The 21,839-nt window shown below is 36.5% G+C and overlaps 1 protein-coding gene across 1 annotated transcript; it reads right to left on the bottom strand.

The window, feature by feature from the left end:
- Positions 1-2,786: 2,786 nt before the first annotated feature.
- LOC120354678 lies at positions 2,787-4,256 on the bottom strand. The gene has a single exon (XM_039442080.1). The coding sequence runs from the start codon at positions 4,254-4,256 to the stop codon at positions 2,787-2,789; it is 1,470 nt and encodes a 489-aa protein (XP_039298014.1).
- Positions 4,257-21,839: the final 17,583 nt, after the last annotated feature.

The following is a 21,839-nucleotide window of genomic DNA, read 5'->3' as shown; positions in this document are numbered from 1 at the left end:
CTCAATTTCCGCCCAACATTGTCGGTTTTTGAGCATTTTTCTACGTTTTCTAGACCTTCTCAAGAACTAATTGACAGATCATGTTCAAATTTGATACAGAAGTTCAGCAAGGGTCTGAAAATTTTGTCTTGAAAGGGTTTCAGAATTATGCCAAAGATATGATCAATGTATCAAGAACTTAACTCATAGAGCATTTTTCAAGAATTAAAAGAATGAAAATCTTCAAATTTGGTACACAGGTAGAGCTGAGGTATGAAGATGTTGTATTGGAAAGGTTTTGGGAATAAAACGCCTAACTTCCGCCCAACATCGGAGGTTTTGAGCGTTTCTCCTACGTTTCCTAGACCTCAAGAACTAATGTTCAAATTTGATACAAGAGCTCAGCAAGGGTCTGAAAAGTTTGTCAGCGTTCCCTGGCGTTTTTTCTTCGTTTTTCATATTATTCAAGAACTAATAGAGTGAAAATGTTTATATTCGGTACAGAAGTACGGAATGTCAGCTAGGGTGAAGACATTGTTTTTTTAGAGGGCTTCTTAATTTCGCCGAAGATACGCCCAAAATTAGTGTTTTTTTAGCGTTTTCCAGTATTTTTCTGCGTTTTCTCATCTCTTTCAAAAACTAATCAACAAAATATGTTCGAATTTGATTCATCAACAGGTTTATCTGAGGTGTTCAATTGTTGTATTAGAAGAGCTTTTTAATAACACAAATACCTACGCCCAAAATCGGCATGTATTTTTTTTGCTTGAAATTTTGCGATGAGTGGACTTCAATATTTCGTCAATTAAACTTGTTTTTTATAGTTTTTCTGTGTTTTAACAGCTTCTAAATTGACAGAAAACGTTAAATTAGGTACAGAAGCTCACCTAGGGTCTAAATATCTTATGTTGAGAGGACTCAAATATTTCACGGAAGATACGCTCAAAATTGACGTTTTTCTAAATTTTTCAGTTTCTTCATTATTTTATAGACATAAATTGAACAAATTTGGTACTCAGGTCCGACAAACATTTTTGGGTTTCGAGTGAGTTTTCAGGAACAAATGAACTTGAAAGTGTAAACATTGAAGTGTATACAGGTTTCGCTTAAGTAATGGTTAAATGGTTTCTTCTCACAAGTTTTTCATTGAGTTTTCAATGCATGTGTCTACATTTCTCAAGTAAATTCATACTTCAGAGGGTTAGATATGGATGTTTGTTAAGTTCTCCACATAATTCCTGTTTCAAATTTCAAAGAACTATTAGACTGGAATACAATAGTTCTTATAATATCTTATCCAAGTCTCTAAGAATTAACTCTGAATATCTATTAATTCTAATAGAAATAATGATTTTTGTAACCCTGCATTTTACATAATTCAAATGAAACTGGTGAATCAATGGAGCCTGAAAGTCTCTTTTGACTTTTAGACGTAAGGAAGCAAGCTCAAGATCCAGCCGGGGTCCAAGGGGTGGAGCCCCCTGACTAGACGGACAAGGCGAGCGATGCGAGCCTGCCGACTAGAAGTATAATTATACTATCCTTGCTTATTTAGTGGGAGTTTTACTGCCCATTTTGTTAATTATCATCACCATGGATTGGGCCACAAAAAGCATCTCATTTAAAAAGCATCACTCCCTTCTGATAGTTAGATCTCTCCCTTTTGGGAGAAATAATGATAGATTCCGAGTAGAGGCTGTGTCAGGTTCGAGCTCCTCGTTTTTTAACGCTTTTCGTTAGTTATAAGTTGGATTTTTGAATTTTTATACGTACCATCGTGTGCAGTTTTCTTTGTTTTATAAAATTGTCAGTTTATAATTCCTGTTACTTTCGTGTTGTGGCTGCAAATTGTGTTTTAAAACGAAAATTAATCATGAATTCACCGAAACACACTACTGTGACTCGTTCTCAGTCAGGCAAAGCAGATAAGCAGTCATAGTCATCATCGCAGTCGTCCTCATCAGCTGTGAAAGATAAGGTGCCACAGCAGACGACATCTACTGCTTCGAAGCAAGGCTCTGCCTCTGAGCCGGCTCGCCCTTTATCACCGGCTGTTATCCCAGGTATTGAGAACAATTTCGTACAAACAATTTAGAGCAGTATCAAAGAAGAAACTGTATTCGCATATTTGGAGTGCCAGAAGCAAATAAGGAAGATACTGATCAACTGGTGATCGATGTTTGCAAAGATAAGCTGGGTGTTAACATCGAGCTGCAAGACATCGAACGCTCGCATCGCGTGGGGCGTCGGCTGGCCGTCGCGGCGTCCAAAACCCCTCCACCCCGACCCCGCGCCATCATTGTCAAACTCGTTAGCTATCGTCAACGGTATGCAGTTTTCTCTCAGAAGAAAAAGCTCAAGGGTACTGGCGTTGTTATAAGGGAGGACTTAACACAACGAAGAATACAATTATATAATTCAATGGTCGAAAAATTTGGATATAAAAACGTATGGTCCTTTGATGGAATCATTTATTGGACTGACACTGAGGGTAAAAAGCATAGTGCAGCCAACCATGTCTGAAAAATGTATTCATGCTTTGAGATATAAATTTCCATGAATGATATGATTTAATTGAATTTATTTGTTCCATTTATTCAACACTATATACAGCATATTTATTTGATTTCATATTTCATACTCTCTGTCCACTTAATTTCATTCAATAAATCATTAATTATTATAATAATAATAATAATTATTATTATTATTATTATTATTATCCCTTTTATAAGCACGCTCTTGCGGAAATATTTTCAAAGAAGGGGCACTTTAATGCAACCTTCCTTTCATCTTTATAACACTGACTATTTTATGAACTTGCGCACAATACGTGCAGTGTCAAGGAGGACAGATTTTTGCATTCTCTTCAGCACCTCGTCTACCAAGTCAATACTTCGACATATTTCCACAACCGACTTGAGTATCAGGCCATTGACTGTTATTACAATTGGAAGTACTCTCACTGTATTCAGCCCATACATTTCCTTCAGCTCAAATGATAGCTCTTGGTATTTTCTGATTTTCTCGCCTCTGGTCTTCTGAGCATTCTCATCTGAAGGTACAGCAATATCAATTATATAAGCCCTCTTCTCCAGCTGATCCAATACCAGGATGTCAGGCTTGTTGTGTACTACCCGCCTGTCTGTAATCATTTGGACATCCCAGTAGATCTTGACGTGATTGAACTCAACCAGAGGAGGAGGCTGATAGTTATAGTAAGGGGGGACCTCTGCAATATTCCCAAACTTGATCTGCATCTCCAAGTGCACAATTTTTGCCACATTGTTATGACGCAACATATACTCTCTTGGGGCTAGCACTGAGCAGCCGGATACAATATGTTGGATACTTTCTACTGCACTGGCACACATTCTGCATTTGTCACTTATGGTCCTGTCTCCCATTACATGCCTCCTATAAGCATTTGTTGCTATCACTTGATCTTGAATCGCCTGTACAAAGCCCTCAGTCTCTGGGAACAAACTTCCCACTGTCAGCCACATACAAGACAGCTCTTGGCTTATTGGCTCTGAATTAAGGTGCCCATAAAACCGTCCATGTAACTCTTTTGTCCTCCATTCTTCTTTTAGGTCTTGAGCAGATAGCAGCTCGCTACTTCTTTGGTTCCTTAAATCAAGGGCTGTGTAACCATTATCCAGCTGGCATACCTTCACGAACAAATCTGAATCAGCATTCTGGAAGTAAGATCTCAACTTCGTTTCCTGACTTACACATAACCTTGATACCCTCATCAAACCGCGACCTCCCATACTCCTTGGTAGGTACAGTCGAGCAACCGAGGCACGTGGATGATGCATCCTGAATTTAGTCATCCTTGTCCTGACATACCTATCAATCTGCTCCAATCGAGTATCTGACCACTTCAGAATTCCAAAGGTGTAGGCCAATGCTGGGATCACCCAAGTATTCACAGCCTTGATGCAATTCTTTGCAGATAGTTTTCCTTTTAGAACCCTATCAAGTCTGCTGCGGAATTCACCTTCCACTTTTGTGAGCACTTCTGTTTTTGAGATTTTCAGATGCTGATAAAGTCCCAAGTACTTATATGACTGTCCTTGCTTGAGCTCTGATATCTCACTATCCAGTGCTCTCAGTTCATCCCTCTGCATTTTCATTTGACCCTTCTCCACATGCAGCACAGCACACTTACTTAATCCAAACTTCATGCAAATGCTCTGACTGAAGGCAGAGACTAGCTCAATCATACCCTGCAGTTGCTCTGGGGATCTGGCATAAAGCTTCAGATCATCCATATAGAAGCTATGAGAAACTCTAAGACTCCTAGAAACTTCTATTTTACCATATGTAGATTCTTGAAGCATCAGGCTAAGAGGATTCAATGCAAGGCAGAACCATAGTGGGCTCAAGCTATCTCCTTGATAGATTCCTCGGCAGATCTGGATTGATTCAGTCTGAATTTGTTCCATTTATTCAACACTATATACAGCATATTTATTTGATTTCATATTTCATACTCTCTGTCCACTTAATTTCATTCAATAAATCATTATTATTATAATTATTATTATTATTATTATTATTATTATTATCATTATTATTATAATTATTATTATTATTATTATTTGTTTTTTTCTTAGAATTTTATTACTTTATTTCTCTTTATTGTCGGTCGGCTAGATGAATGAAATATTATTGAGTATAACATTTCTCTTCAACAGAACCTTTCCATTCAGTCTCATATATATATATATATATATATATTATATATATATATATATATATATATATATATATATATATATATATATATATTATCTTGATGTTACTTTTGCATTATATTTCTGTGTGTGAATGAAGAGTAGAATTTCACGTGTTCACGTGTTTGTGATTTAGTTGTCTTTCTCATCCCGTTATCATAACTACGCCTAACTTGTCTGTTGCCTCCATTCTCTGTTCTGATTCTTCCTAATCGGTTGGGTTTACCTCTTTATCAGGAGTACATGATAACATTTTTTACTTTTCTATTATTATTATTTTTATTATTAGTCGTAGAGCTCCCGAAGTGGAAGACGCTGAATAAAATCATGATCATCGATTTTTATTAGACTTGGCGGTTTTCTTGTTCGCCCACCAGCTTTTCATTCTCTGAGAAAATTCAGCTTTTCTTTCTTCACTCCATCTTGTGCCAACTCTTGGTGCTTTTATCTCTGGAATAATTTCCCATTTGTTCACTTTTGTTTTGAAATTATTTCTATTTTTAATTTCATCATCAGTAATTCCTGCCAATACTAGGTCTTTCTTAACATTCCTAACATTCCATTCTCCTCCATAGGCAAGCGAAGCTACATATTTTACTATTTTTTTGTGATTCTATGGTCAGGGAGCCACTTTTCTATTATCATTATTATTTTTGACTATTCATTCTTTTATTATTATTATCATAATTATATTAGTAAATGTTTATGTATGTTTTTTAGGGCGATCATCTCATTTTTCTGTGTCATAATGGAAATAAGTTACCGCTCATACCTATATTTATCAGTATGCAGTTTATTGCCTAATATATGTATGTGTATTTAAATATATATATATTTTTTTCTCTCTAATTATTTTGCTAATTACAGTATTTTGATTGAGTTATCAGCCTCCTGCTTCTTTTTTCTTCTCAATATTCGCTATTCCTGTGGTACTTGTATTTGATTAACAGTATTAGTATGCTTATATCAATGGAGCCGAACCGCCTTGGCCATCTAATACAGCGTTATCCTATTGTTCATAGCGCTCGACTTCTTCACTTGATTTTTTTTTTCATTTTCTGTTATCTCTAATGATTTCTATATTTCTTCTCTCATTTCTTTCTTTGTGTGTGTCAGTATGAATGTGGTAAGTGTCTTTTTTGTATCATCTTGTTGTTTCGCCGTTTCACCCCTCTCTTCTGCCTTGCTGCTTCGTCGCAGCCACCTTGTCTATACAGCAGGATTCTCTCAAGCGGGCTGTCTCTCCTTTCCATGATCGTCTTAAAGTCGCTCATGTCAATGCGCAATCCCTTCTCTGCCATATAGATGAATTTAGGCACACACTTTCGAGGGCAAAGATTGTGACATCATTCTTATATCTGAAACCTGGCTAAAACCGACAATCCCTAATCGGCTTGTTGCACTCGAGGATTATGTGCTCATTAGGAATGACCGGTTACACAAGAATGGGGGAGGGGTTGCCGCGTTTGTCAAGCGTTCTCTGTTGCCTGTACATAAGTTTTCCTCTGATACCTCCCGTGCAGCTAGACCTGAATACATGTTTATTGAGGTAAAGTGTAACAGAGTTAAAATGTTAATAGCAGTTTGCTACAGGCCGACTCATATTGGGTATATGTCAGAATTTGAGGAATCACTACTTGAGCTGATGGTGCCCTATGAACATGTGGCACATGGGTGATTTCAATACTGACTTACTTGGACCTGATACAACATCATGGGTGACTTCAATACTGACTTACTTGGACCTGATACACATGACAAAATACAACTGACCACTATGTTTTTTGCGAATGGTATGACCTTGCTGCCTCTCCAAGCTACACACCATACATCCACTTCTGACACATTGCTTGATCATATTGCAGTTGCTGATAAGAAATCAGCTGTATGCCATGGGCAGATCCCTTTTCCAGGCCTTTCTGCACATTATATGATATTCCTTGTTAATAATATCAAGAGGCCTAAGCCTAAACCTAAAATAATCACTTATAGAGATTATAAGAATATTAACTACCACAAATGATGCAATTAATCTTGACTGGCTACACATATTCCATACTAACGATGTTGATGAGTTAATGGAGAAATATAAGCAATATAAATTTTGTTCTTCGTTGCCATATCCCTCTCCTTAAACATCACATTCTCATTCCACTTCTTAAAAGGCTTTGAAATACTGAAAAGGTTTCAGTTTTGTAATACTCTGTGCAACAAGTGCAAAATCTTATAGTCCTACAAAAATCAATTGTTAGAATAATGTTTGGAGCTAATAGACGAACGCATACTTTCCCAATATTCAGGTTTTTTGGAATTCTACCTTTCAGATACATGTATGTACTGAAAGTTTTATCTTTGTTTTATAAAATGAGTGGGGATAGGAATCAAATGGGGAATCTTGAACAAAATCAGCAGATAACTAGGCAAACTACAAGGATGCTAATCAGACTCCCCAAACCAAACAGCACTACCTTCCAGAGATGCTTTTTATTCCTTGGACCTAAATTCTTCAATATTCTCCCAGATGAGATTAGAAAGCTACAGAATCTCAAGAAATTCCTAAAACAAACGAAGAGTTGGCTATGGCTTCATTCACCATTAGAAGTAGAAGACTTATTCAAAGTAGTAAGCTGAGAAACACATGGTGCTAATATCTAATACATTATTGAATATGAATTTCAGTGTAGTATGGTCTTTTTACTGTTGTTACTTCTGTCTCCTTTAAAGTTTAACCTTTGCTTTGAGCTTTGATCTGCAAACATTGTTTTATTTGTCGCTGTTATGTCTCATCTTTTATTTTTCATTTTTTCCCCTCTCTTGTCATGAATTATGTTGAAAAAAATTATACTGGTGATTCTTCCTCCCATTTTTTCGCAGTTTTAACTACATTTCATGATATGAGTATATTTAAAGAGAGGAAATGCTACAATCAATCAATAAAATTACTTGATGATGGTGATTGAATGTGTGTGTGTTTGTGTGTGTGTGTGTGTGTGTGTGTGTGTGTGTGTAGGCTTTTTTCTCCTCCTATATCCGATTAAACCTCAACTCCTGCTCACGGACAAGTGCTTCATGAAGCACTTTGTGAGCAGTTATTGTTCACATTAATATTATATTATATATTATTATATTATATACTATTACTTACAATCTATTATTAAATTTTAGATGGATTATTGTTGTATTTGTCAAGCTAGACTCTATTTGGTTTCTGTATATGTATTTATGAGTGTGAATAAATTTGAATTTGAAATTTGAATTTGAATTTGATGTTATGTTGAACATTTTGAATCACAATATAATCTATCTTTTTGAAAAACATGTTCCTTTGAAAAATCGCAGAATAACCAGGGATCCTGCTCCATGGCTCACTGATGAGATACGCCAGCTGATGAGGGATCGAGATTATTGGTGCAAAAAAGCAAGAGCGTCAAAAAGCCCCAATGATTTCAATCATTATAAGCGTTTGAGAAACTCTTGCAAGCAAACAATTAGAAAGTCTGAAGCTACATTTTACCGAAACTTGATCTCCTCAAAGCGATCATCAACTTCTCTGTGGCATGCTCTGAAGGAGAATGGGGCTGGCAAGGAGAGGCAGGTACCAACTGTTGCTCACTCGCTGGATGATCTCAATGATTTCTCCACTGACATCCATGCTCACTTTGACTCTCTGCCTGATTCTCATCCCAATGAGGATTTCTACTTCTCCAATGTCACGGAGCAAGAGGTCTTCTTGGCTATCCATAGAGTAAAGAGTAATGCTGTTGGTGCAGATGGTATCAAAATTATCCTTCCTCTCATCCTTCCTTTGCTCACTCATTTAATCAATACCTCACTTTTAACGTCGGTTTTTCCTAATGACTGGAAGTCATCTATAGTAATTCCCTTGAACAAGATCCCTAACCCTCTCTCTCCATCTGATTACAGGCCTATTAGCTTATTGTCCGTCTTGTCCAATGTTCTGGAAATCATTATTCACTCCCAATTGAGCACATTCGTCCATGGCTCTGGATTGATTGGTGACTTTCAATCGGGGTTCCGCAGCGGTCATAGCACCACCTCTGCACTCCTGAGAGTCACTGACGACATCCATAGGGCCATGTATGATGGAGAGCTAACAGTTCTAGTCCTAATAGATTTTAGCAAGGCATTCGACAGTATTTTCCATCCTACTCTACTCTACAAACTCAGAAACTTAGGTTTTTCCAACTCCACTGTGGCATGGGTGAGGTCCTATCTTCGGGGTCGGTGTCAGTGTGTGAGAGTTGGGGATGCCTCTTCACGGTGGCGTGAAGTGGACAGAGGAGTTCCTCAGGGTTCGGTATTGGGTCCTCTACTGTTCAGCATTTACATAAATGACGTGACAAGCACTCTACTTACGACCAGACATCACCTGTATGCAGACGATTTACAAATATACCGACACTGCAAGAAAAATTACTTTGGCGTCACAGTTGATGAGGTCAATGCTGACTTGACTCATTTGGTACAGTGGACTGAGAATAATGGACTGGAAATTAACTAGACAAAATCGAAATCCATAGTGATAGGTTACTCAAGACTTTTAAACACAATTGACATATCTAACAGACCATACATAACATTGAATAACATACAGTTGGAATACAGTTCTGACGTAAAAAATTTGGGACTGACAATGACAAGGACTCTCGACTGGACCAGCCACGTGACTCAGACTTGTAACAGGGTCATTGGGGGGATCATGACATTGAAGAGGATCTCTGACTTCATTCGCTTTCCAACAAAGGTTATGCTGGTCAAGACTCTGATTTTCCCAATCTTCAACTACTGTGACATTGTGACTCTTGACATGACAGTTCAACTTTTGCAGAGGATACAGCGTGCACATAATTAATGTGTCCGCTTTATCTTCAACCTGAGACGTGACGACCATGTGACCGAATACTTTAACAGACTTGAACTCATGAAGCTGCGTGAGAGTAGATCACATCATGCTTTGTGCTTCCTGCATAAGATATTGAAAACCAAAACGCCTAAGTATCTGGCAGTGGAGTACCGTTACTTGGGTGATTTTGGCCGTGGTGGAACACGGCATGGATCCCATCTGCTGGCTGTCCCAACACATAGGACTAGTATGTTCAATAAGTCGTTCCTTGTGACAGCCTGTAGTTTATGGAATTCTTTGCCTGCTGAGCTGAAGCTAGTTGAGGGACATCGCCGGTTCGGTGCGGCTGTCTTGCGGTGGATCAGAGGTGGTGGACTCGGATAGAATGCTCCCTAACCCGTAATTCAACTCTGTATGTGTGTGTGTGTGTGTGTGTGTGTGTGTGTGTGTGTGTGTGTGTGTGTGTGTGTGTGTGTGTGTGTGTGTGTGTGTGTGTGTGTGTGTGTGTGTGTGTGTGTGTGTGTGTGTGTGTGTGTGTGTGTGTTTGTATGTGTGTGTTCCTCTCTTTCTTCCTTCTTTCTCTCTTCCTTTTTATTTTCTTTCTTTTTCCTTCTTCCCTTACTTCGACCGGAATAATCTATGGATTTGGACTGAAAATTCTCAACTGTATTCACTTTTCTCTTCTCCCTTTTACGTACTTAAATTCGAAAGAAGTTCAAGTTTTCACTTTTTTTATTTTTATTATATTTATATTTTTTTTCTTGTTAATTTTTTTCCAAGTTATTGTTCTCTTTTACTTTAGTTCATTGTTTATTATGTTGTTTCAGTTGTAACTTAGAATTTTATTCTCCTCTGGCGAAGTTAATGGTCTTTTATTCTCTCTTCTTCCACTCACCGACGGAAAATATTTATCAACAGTATTGTTCATTAAAATATTGTCGAAATAACACAGCACCAAACAAACAAAATCACAAGCTTAGACAATTCGTACTGTTTAGGTTATTATTACTAATTGATAGAAACACAATGAAGAAACATACAGAATCGCCGAATTCGTATAGCACTCAGCTATGCTTTGTTACACATCGTACCTACATCATATTTTGCTTTCGGCGAATATAATTCTGACTTCTTTAGAAAAGAATAATTATTTTCCACCATCAGACACAAAATAGTACAATGAAGGCTCTGTCATTGATATTTTTAGATTTAATATTCATATAACTGTCCAACAAGACATAATAATTATCAATCAATGTACTCACTCTCACAAATAATATGTAATAGTGTGTAGAATCATCAAATACTCTGTCTTTGAGCAACTGTGATACCCACTATTCTGAATCTTGATGCCGATTATTTTTCAGTTTACTGTATATCACAAAACAACGCAGAGGTAACGTAATCTAAGCCTCCTACAATATTGTATTGAGTTGTTGCCTTTCCTCCATGTTATTTGTTATTACACACAAGTCTATTTAGGCATCACAGAGGAAACAAATTTGCCCTCTGTTATTTCAGTTTTATTATGAGATTATCATCGTAATTATTATAATGAGTCTGTTCATCATTGTATTGATGTATAAATTGATCTGGCTGATGTATAATGAAATAACCTTTATTCGTGGATAAACAGTATTCAGAGCTACCACAGCCAGAGCATCCAGCCAGATAGTGATATTCCCAGCCAAAAAACCTTAAATCAATGAAAACCTTGTAAGGTTGTAAGTTATAATTGTAACAATTACTAATGAGTGTTCCTCTTCCACACAAAGTTGATAATTTATGTTGGAGAATCTTTATATAACTGTCTGTTTTTGAGAATTTTTTCCTATAGTCTGATGAATTTACTTCCGGTTGGTCTAATACCTGAGTGGTAGCAGATACCTTTTCCTGACCTTAGGTAAAATCTGTTCCCATTTGTCACGACACCAGTGCTTCAGCTAGTTTTAAAAACCCAGAGACATTTATGGTCTATCCAAAATGACAGGTGAAATTTGAACTCCTCTTGAAATAGAAGTTTGAATAATTATATTAATTCAATGATCATATAATAGAGAATTTCATATTCAAAAAAAACTCCGAGCTTTTTAAATTTTAGCTACTCGTTTGTTAATAGTAAAGAAAAATCATATGATAGTAGAGTAGTTTCAGAGAGAAAATAATAAATGATATGTTATTTTCTCTCTGGTAGTACGTATATTACGATAGTTCGTTAATCGTTTTCGAAGTCTCTGCTGATGGAGGATAAAAAAATAGCCTTTACCGTCCATCATGTTTTTTCATTTGCATTACGCTGCGATCATGCAAATAAGTTGTTGTATTTGATAGATTCAACCCACAGTAATAGTTCCTGAATTTTAGGCCCAAAACCAAGACCCGGTTGCATGTGTCTATTAGAACTTGACCGCCGATTAATAATGTCATTGCATTATCGTTCGAATCGTTCTCTAGTTTATAATAGATTCACGTGCAACGGGGAATATAATCCGGTTAATGTTTTATTCAAACTTCAGTTTCCAAGAAACAATAAACTTATAAATAAAAATATGAATCTCAGTACCCATTTGAAAATGGCAATAATGTCCGTAACATGTTGTGACAAAATAATTTAAAAGGATACTGAGATTTATTCAGAAGAAAAGACGAAGAAGGAGACAAAGAAAGACAAGGGGAAGCAGTAAGACAATGCAAAGGAGGTGAAGAATCAGAAACAGACTGTGAGGAGGAGGAGGAGGAGGAGGAGGTGAAGTGGTACAGAAGAAGAATACGGTGAAGGGGAAGAAGAATAAGCTGGGAAATAGACCAAGAATAGTGTGCAGAAAAATAGAACGAACAATGATGATTTGTAGAACAAGCAGGACGAAAACAAAGAAGGAAGAGATAAAATAAAAAACATGAGATGAGATGTACCAGAAGAAAATGACAACGGAGACAAGGTAAAGAAGAATTAAAAGAAGAAGGAGAATGACAATCGGTAGAAGTAGAGACCAATGAGGAAGAGAAAGAACGAGATGCAGGATTGAATCGCTTTGTAAGAAAGAGATGAAGAAAACTAAGGAGAATAAGAAGAAGATAAAGATAAAGTTTTAAAGTAGAAGAAAATACAGAAGAAAATGGTGTAGAAAGGGATGAAGATACATATTTTTTTATTTTTTCGGAAGACAAAGTAGGAGCATAAGAAGAAGCAGAAGTAGATGTTAATGAAGTGGGAGAAGAAGTAACAGAACAAGAAAACAAAAAAGAGACGAAAGAGATAAGACAAACAAAGATAAGAAAAATAATAAGAAGAAGAATACTAAGAAGAGCAAGCGGAAGAAGTGTACGAAGTAGGAGATAAACAAGCAAGGGAAGAGTGCAAACGAGGATATGAACAGGCGGACGAAAGACAAAGAAAAATAAGTAGAAATAGGAGAGAAGACGAACAACTATAGGTGAAGAAGAAGCATGAGAAAAGTAGAAGAGTGAGAACGAAAACTGATAGGAAGATTGGAAAATGAGGATAACTAACTCTTCTAATTACGATCAATTCGATGGAGGAGAAGAGCAAGCGGAAGTAGAGTACAAATAAAGAGGGGATCAACAAACGGAAAAAGAAGACTGAGTGGAGAAGAAGGAGGAGCAGAGAAATAGAAAAAGAATGAGTAATAGAGGAAGCAGACGATGTAGAAGGTGATGGAGTACTGTCAGAGGCGTTATCGAACTGCATGTTTAAGGTGAATAGAAGGAGAAGGAGAAGGATGAGAAGAAGGAGAAGAAGAAGACGAAGAAGAATTATAACGAAAACTAGTAGGAAGATTGGAAAATGAGAATAACTATCTGAATTAACATCAAAAGTTATCAATCACATGCACACAACAACCAAACCGATTAATTTCATATAAATAAACAGAGTAGAATGATTAATAATTTTAAAATTATAATTAATAAATAATATTTATTGAAAATCCAAATTTAATACTGAATAAAAATGTAGTATATCATTCATTAACATCTGTAAAGTGTAAACAGCTAACCTTGGATGTGAATTGAATTGGAATGTGCTGACTATTTTAAACCTAGGGCGAAGTTGGGCTGCAGCCAGCCCTATCTAAGGGCGAGTCCATATTAAGCGTTCTATCAGGCGTTTTTAGAGTCAAGAGGGCAGGAAGCTCTCCGATTGGTTGATTGGACTGGCGGCTAAAAAAAGCTTGAACAACGCCTAATGTAGTCTCGTCCTACAGGTGCGATTCCTTAGCGACGACTCTAGCCGCGTGGTTTTCTACTACAGTATCGAATCAAATCATTATTTTTCCCAAAAACATTATTACAATTTTTATAGAAAAGAAGTAAATTAAAATTTATAAAACTTGTAGTGGACTACCCTTTATTAGAAACTTTAAAATAATTTAACGACTAGTTTGGACCATTGGTCATTTTCAAGTTATTAAAAAAAAGTAAAATATAATATTAAAATGAAAAATGAAATATCATCAAGTAGTATAGAATATAAATATATGAAACGGGAAGTCCCTATTGCTCTTACGACGATTGATACCGTATCTAATGAATCATCGAATCTAATCAATCTTTAGGTTGGGCCAGCTACAGTTAGATTATAACTTTCTATATACTCAGTTCAATGATTAATCAACATATAAAGCTAAATTGGTCTAATCAGTTATTATTGTTTATTGTGTGATGTCTAATCTAGCTTTCCCTAATATTATCTTTCTATGTACTTAGTCCAATCCATTACTGATATCTTATCTACAATCCATTACTAAATTGGTCTAATCAGTTGTTATTGTTTATTGTGTAATGTCTAATCTTGCTTTCCCTAATATTATCTTTCTATGTACTTAGTCCAATCCATTACTGATATCTTATTTGCAATCCATTACTAGATTGGTCTAATCAGTTGTTATTGTTTATTGTGTAATTTCTAATCTAGCTTCCCCCAATGTTATCAATGTAACTGTTTCATACAAATACGGTATTAGAATCAATGTAAAGTAGTCTTGAGCAATATTCTGTATTATGTAGTTGTAGTGTACAGGCTCGGCCTGAATAAAGTCTTTTTAAAAACGCACAGTGTGTTCCTGCACCCTTAACTGGCGCCCGAACTTCTGTAGATCTTCCTTGTGAAATTGTTCGTGTTCTGTGAACTCTCCCAGGCCAAATTTTTTTTCCCTAAGCACTCCGCCGAGTTTTTCATAAGAGAACTACGAAACCCTACTGCAGGACACCGTGCAAAGACTCAGTAGCCAGCTACGAAAAGCAACAACAAGAGCTGCAAGACTCCAATACTCACACAGATTGTAACCCGCAGACGTTATCATCTCAATCAATGCTATCCACCATTGCGGGCCAACACCTAAATAGATTTTCACCGGAAAGCCCGTACGGCTGCCCGAGGTTGTAGAACTATTCCTGACTTATTGACTGCAATTTAAAATAATTTTTGCGAAAAAAGACCTATAGCTGACTTAGTAACACAAGCCATGATGCTCAAACCATTCAGTAACGAGTCAACCAATGATTTTCTTGATAGGCTTAAGTACAAAAAGAGTGTTATAATCGATCGCTATAGCATGGAGAAACTCTCTGATGACACAATCACTTACTTGACTAGTCAACTTGATCGCACATTGATGACCACTCTCATTCGAAATGTACCAGCAGACTTTGCTGCTTTCCTTAGGGTACACAAAATTCTAACAATTGAAGATGCTCAAAACAGCTTATTGCATGATTTCGATGAGTCATTAGATTCCAAACCCTCATTTCGTAACTCCCGTAACAATAACTATCGTAACTTTGAAGACAATCGTCATAATCGCTCCAATCACTTTAATGACGGTCGTAATAATCCCAACAGAGACAATCACTACTATAATCAGCAACGAAACGTTCATCCTGGCTTCACCAGACACAACACCCCAAATTTTGAAAATCCTCCTAAATTCCAAAATGACAGACAATTCAGTAACAATCACAATGGTAGTGCTTTTGCAAATCGGAATCATTCTGATTCCAACACCGTGTCAATGCTCACTGTTTCAAACAGAGCATATCAAAATCATCACATTGTAGAAGAGTCTGATGAAAACTCTTCAGTTGAAGATCAGCTCTCCACATTAACCAAACATATGAACCTTTTGACTGAAAAAATGACCTCACTTACTGATTATTTTTTAGAAACAGGCAAGGACTCGAAGAATTTAACTTAAATAATTGTACAAACCTTTCGAGTCTACCCTATTTTATTGACCACAAAAACCGCAAATGGCTAATAGATACAGGCTCCGAAAAAAACTATATGCACCCGAGCATTCTTACCAAAGATGACCAACTAATTAAGAAAGATTTTATAGTTAAGACCGCCACAGGGGCAAAAATGGGTCACAATTTTATAAAATTTGACACTTTCGAAACATTTGGCACTCGACTCATAGTTCCTTTGCAAGTATTTCCTTTTTCCAATGGCTATGATGCATTATTGGGTTGCGAAACATTGGTACAACTTAAAGCCTCCGTTAATTTGTCAAAAATGCAACTTGAATTCGGAAATAGTATCTTTATTCCCCTAAAACGTGAAAAAACTAAAGTTGACCTGAAACGAGGATAGCATAAATACAAACTTCCCGTAAAAGGTAACCTCAAATATGGAGTCGTTCAAAAAATCGAAAATAATGATTTCACAATCGAAGATTCCCTCGTGCCAACCAGGACAAGACTGTTTATCTTGATCCCCTTGACATTGAAGAAGTGCATCGTGTACTCAATCATGGAATAATACCTGATACAAAAAATATCTCGGTCTCTAGCCTCGATATGCAGGAATTGTTCCACTCTTTTCGTGAAAATACATTAGATGAAATACGCAATGAAATACCCTCTCTAATTCGTACATCTCACATGAACGAAGAAGAAAGAGAATTTATTATGGAATTGTGATCAGAGTTCCCTGAAATAATTAAGCGTGAACACGACTCTCTAACAAGCACTAATCTTCTCTAACATAGAATTGAAACCAAGACTGACGATTATATCTATACCAAGAACTATCGCTACCCCGAATGCTATGGAGAAGATGTTAAAATTGAAATTAAAAAACTCGTGAAGAACGTGATCATTCAACATAGTAATTCCCCGTACAATTCCCCAATTTGGGTTGTCCCAAAGAAAAAAGATGCGTCCAGTAAGCGTAAAATCCGCGAAGTAATTGACTATCGTAAGCTTAATGACATCACTGTAGGCGATAGGTTCCCACTCCCTAACATAGAAGATTTATTCGGGAAAATCGGAAAAGCTACATACTTTTCAGCGATAGATTTGTCATCAGGTTTTCACCAAATTGAAATGGATCCTGAATCTATCCCAAGAACCGCTTTCTCCACAGAAAATGGTCATTTTGAATTTCTGTACATGCCTTTCAGTTTAAAAAATGCCCCTCCGACTTTTCAAAGAGCAATAGTAGCACTGGGCTACACAAATAAGTCAGTTGAATTTTAGGCTGCCTAATTTTTGGAAATTTTACTTATTTACTGTCGAGAATTTTGCATAGTGAGTGTTCAAGTGATTTTTACAAGTGCTCAGTTACCTGGTAAGGATATCCAATTCACAGAATCGTAAGTGGTAATAAACTACACAGTTCGAACTACACACGCTGTACTCTCCGCACAATAGTCTCCATATTGTCAACCGGTACTTTTCTGTCATTACACATTGCTGTTTACAAAAATTCAATCGGAGTACTCTCTGACATTATTTAGTTTGTCACTGCTGCTGTTGATCTCGCTGAGTCTACGTAGTAGGCCTATCACTGATAGTTCGACCGGCTGACCGTTTATCAGGCTGCTGTTATCACGATCAAAACACAGCTGATCAGTTGTTTACGTGAGCCGTAATCGCTCGAATTCCGTTTCGGCTCTTCATCCTTCCTATCTATTTATCCAATTAACAGCATACCTATGTACTCAGGAGCTTCCTATGTTGTATTCAAGCCATGTTTGCTCTCTTGGCGCTTCCTTTAATATTCCTATCTGACCTCTCCTAACATCAAATAATAATTACACATTTCCATTATTCATTATTTATCAATATAATCGTTATTACGACTGTAGAATATAGTCATGAACTCTTACAAAATTCTAACAAGAAGAAGTCGACTTGAACTTTTGAAATTGTCCGAAGTTGACGGCATGCATCTGAGTGAAGGATTGATGAATGAGGAGGTTGTGCAGTTGGCTCTTGAGATACATGGAGCATTGGGTGTCATCTCTTCCAATTATTCTACAGATGCAATTGTGGACATTGTCCCTCATCTTATCGATACTCTGAATCGACTAGATGCCTCTCTAAAAGTAAACGACGATCTTCGAGGAATTCTAAGTGAGATTTCAACAGAAAATCTTCAATTGAAAAATAATTTAGTTGTTGAAAAGCAAAGAAGAGTCGAATGTTTTGAGGAATCACTGAATATGGAAGAACAAACTGATCAAGAAATTCGAAGATTAAGAGAAGAAGTCAATGATCTATTGGAAAGTAGAGACAAACTCAAAAATGAGATCTTGAAAAAGGATGCAATTGTTGTATCATTGAACGCTGATTGTCATGATTCGAGATTAATGACGCAGAACAACTCTTCAATAAAAGAAAACAATGAAAAGGATATTGTTTTATTGGAAGAGGGTTGTCAAGCAACTAAAGATAAGCTCAGTGTCCCAGTGAGAGTAAAATCTTTCATTCACATGTCAACTCAAACCAAAAGTAAAATGACATGCTCGGATTGTTCTGAACTTCACAAAAAACTGGAATGTAAAGAGCTTCAATTAATGGAAGTAAGGCAGCGTAGATGGGAGGATAGGATTGAGATGGAAGCAAAAGCTGAGGTATCTTCAAATAATAGGCCTTTGAAATCTCCATCAGGGAAACAACCACACAGCATTGTAAAACGTCCTACAATAATTAAAAATAGAGTCAGTAAACTTCCTGCTTCTCCCACTCCAAGAGCTCTAGGTCCGAAAAATACCGGTACTGAACATGCTACCAAGAGATTACCTCCCTCAATTCCTAATCCCTCAATTTGTGGAGAGAATAGATTTTCAGTGCTGGAAATTTTTGATTCACAGCCCATTACACATGTTGAGCAAGTTATCTATCCTCAATCGCCGGAATGTCGGTCTTCAACACATCCAAAACGTATCAAACCAAGGTCGATGAATGTGAGATTTTATTCGGATAGCCAAGGAAGAGACGTTTTCAAAAATTTTAACGACAACAATCATACGTTCTCTAGTATGATTAAGCCCGGAGCTAAATTCAAGGACATATCAGTGGAATCTGGAGAGCTGGACGAAAATGATGTCACTGTGTTTCTGGGAGGTACGAATGATATTGCCTGCAACGAAAGGAAGGAATTTCACGTATCTCTTCGACAGAAACTGCGAGACCTACAGAATCGACGAGCGGCAAACGTAATTGTTTTCTCGGTACCACACAGACACGATCTACCCAGCTGGTCTGCCGTTAATAAAGAAATTCAAAAGGCGAATAAAGAGAACTTTAATGTATGTAAATATTTTAAGAATGTGACATTTGTGAACATTACAAACATAGGTAGAAGGTTTCACACCTCTCATGGCCTTCACTTGAGCTCGTTAGGGAAAAAATATGTGTGTGACAGAATTGTTGATGTAGTACATAAGCTTGCTTCTAAGCAGGGTAAAATGTGTGAATCGTGTCCGGTGCAATACCAGTTTGATTCTTTTTTAGAGGTGGACCCAACAACTATCAATCAAACCCTGATAGATTGATAGACCCAAAGCTTAGTTTAGAACTTGATAAAAATAATGTAGCTGGATCTTTCAAAATGAATATTCAAGCTGGAGGTAGCGTTCTGTCTCATGGTGATGTTGGTGTACAGAAAAAAAGTAATAATACTCGAAATACTGCAGAATTTAAAGTGGGATATCTCAATATTCAGGGTATCAGAGGGAAACATGTAGTTTTGAACGAGTTTGCTAATGATAATATGTTTGATGTACTATGTTTGAATGAACACTGGTGCCAGGAAGACGAAATTCATTTCCATAAATTAGATGATTTCCAACTTCTGAATAGCTTCAACAGGAAACAACATATTCATGGTGGTGTGGCAATTTATATTAATAAAGCATTGGTGGATAAATGTAGCAGATAGATTTAGTTTCTTTTTGTAGTGAGCTCCACTTTGAGGCAGCAGCTGTCTATTTAAGAGAATTAAAAATTGTTGTAATAACTCTTTATCGATCACCCAACGGTGATCCACAAATATTTTTAGAAAAACTAGAAGATATGTTCCATTTTTTCCTAAATCCTAGATGGAAAAATCACAGTATAATTGTAGGTGGAGATACTAATGCGGCTTTTGATGTTACGAGAGACACACGCACTTCTAAAGAATTGAAAAATCTGTTAAGACAATTCAATTATAATTTTACAAACTGTAAGGCAACTAGAAAGGATGCCTGTCTTGACAATATATTTACAAATGTAGATAGGAATATAATTTGCTCGGATGTAACTTCTTTTGCTTTTTCGGATCATGACTCAGTTTGGTTGAAAATGAATAGAGCTAGCTCAATGTTACCAAGCAGTGAGTGTGGAGAGCCCAAGTTTGTCATCACAAGACCAATGACAAAAAATAAATTTCTCAATTTTAAAAATGCTCTCAAAAGTTATGACTGGAAAAGGTTGCTCAATAATAATAAACATTGCTCAGCTGATGTAGTCTTTGATAAATTTTTCAATGTTGTATTGAATCTATTCGAATCTAATATTCCTATGCATAAGTCTAAAGTCAATTCTCGTGTGCGTAATGTTAAAAATAATAATGCATGGTATACTACTCAACTTGCAGCTATGAAAAATGAATTAGAATTGCATTCCTATATGTATAGAATTTATGGAACAGATGAGTTGAAATCTAGGTTCTTGACATCCAGAAGAAATTATAAGTTCGCTGTAAATAATGCTAAGAAAGAGCATAACTTGTTAAATATTCAATCTTCAAACAATAAATGTGAGGCAGCATGGAATGTAATAAATTCTGTTGCCAACAGTAAACATAAGGAGTCCATAAGAATATCTCCAGATGAATTTAATAATTTCTGTATACAATCTGTTAGTGAAATATGTGATAGTATTATAAGGCCTAGTGAGACGGCAATGGAGTTTTTAACTCGGTATGGTAACAATCAAACTCGACAGGAAAATCTCATCTTCAAGGAGGTTAGCCAAGAAACAATTTTGAATATAGTTAAAAATTTGAAATCTTCAGACAGTTTGGATATCTATGGTCTCTCTAGTAATATGCTTAAAAATATTATTGATTGTTTAGCGTTTCCTCTTACTTATTGCATAGGTGTTTGATTGAAGGTGTATTTCCAAGAGTACTAGAATTGTCGAGAGTAGTTCCTATCTATAAAAAGGGAGACAAAAATAGTGCATCTAGTTACCGTCCAATATCCCTCACTCCGATTTTATCGAAAGTCTTAGAATCTATTATCCATAGCCAAGTCTGTAATTACTTAAAAGAACATAATATACTCTCAGATGCACAGTTTGGATTCAGAAAGGGTAAATCAACTATCCATGCAATTGATGACATAATGAAGCAGGTGCTTAGGGCTTTTGAAGAGAGAAATTATGCTCAGGCTACCCTATGTGACCTCAGTCGAGCATTCGATTGCGTGGATCATGATGTGCTTCTGAGTAAGCTGGTTTATTATGGGATTATTGAAAAAAAAGTTGGGAACATTTTCGAGTCATTCCTTAGCGACCGCAGACAAATAGTATGCATTGGCAAAGAAAAATCTCAGACAAATGAAATAAAGCGTGGCGTGCCACAGGGGTCAGTTTTGGGGCCTTTATTGTTTATTTTAATGATAAATGATTTGCCACTCTGTGTGAATACCCATTCCATACTGTATGCGGACGATGCAACATTTTTCAATGTTTGCACAAACTTTAATGACCTTCAAGCTGTTGCTGAGAACACCTTATCACAAGTTTCAATTTGGTTCAGAGCTAATGGTTTTTTGCTAAACGAGAGTAAGACCCAAGAAAATCTTTTTAGTTTGAGAAAATCACCTGTGGAGAACAATTTGGATACTGGTAGTGTAAAATTTTTGGGTATTTTTGTTGATGGCAAATTGACATGAGAGCCACATATCAGATATGTCAGTGTTAAACTGTCCAGAGTTGTCTACTTATTGAGAAACTTGATG

The sequence above is a fragment of the Nilaparvata lugens genome, chromosome X (genome assembly GCF_014356525.2).
Source record: "Nilaparvata lugens isolate BPH chromosome X, ASM1435652v1, whole genome shotgun sequence".
Taxonomy (NCBI): Eukaryota; Metazoa; Arthropoda; class Insecta; order Hemiptera; family Delphacidae; genus Nilaparvata; species Nilaparvata lugens.
This window is presented reverse-complemented; position numbering and strand designations above follow the sequence as displayed.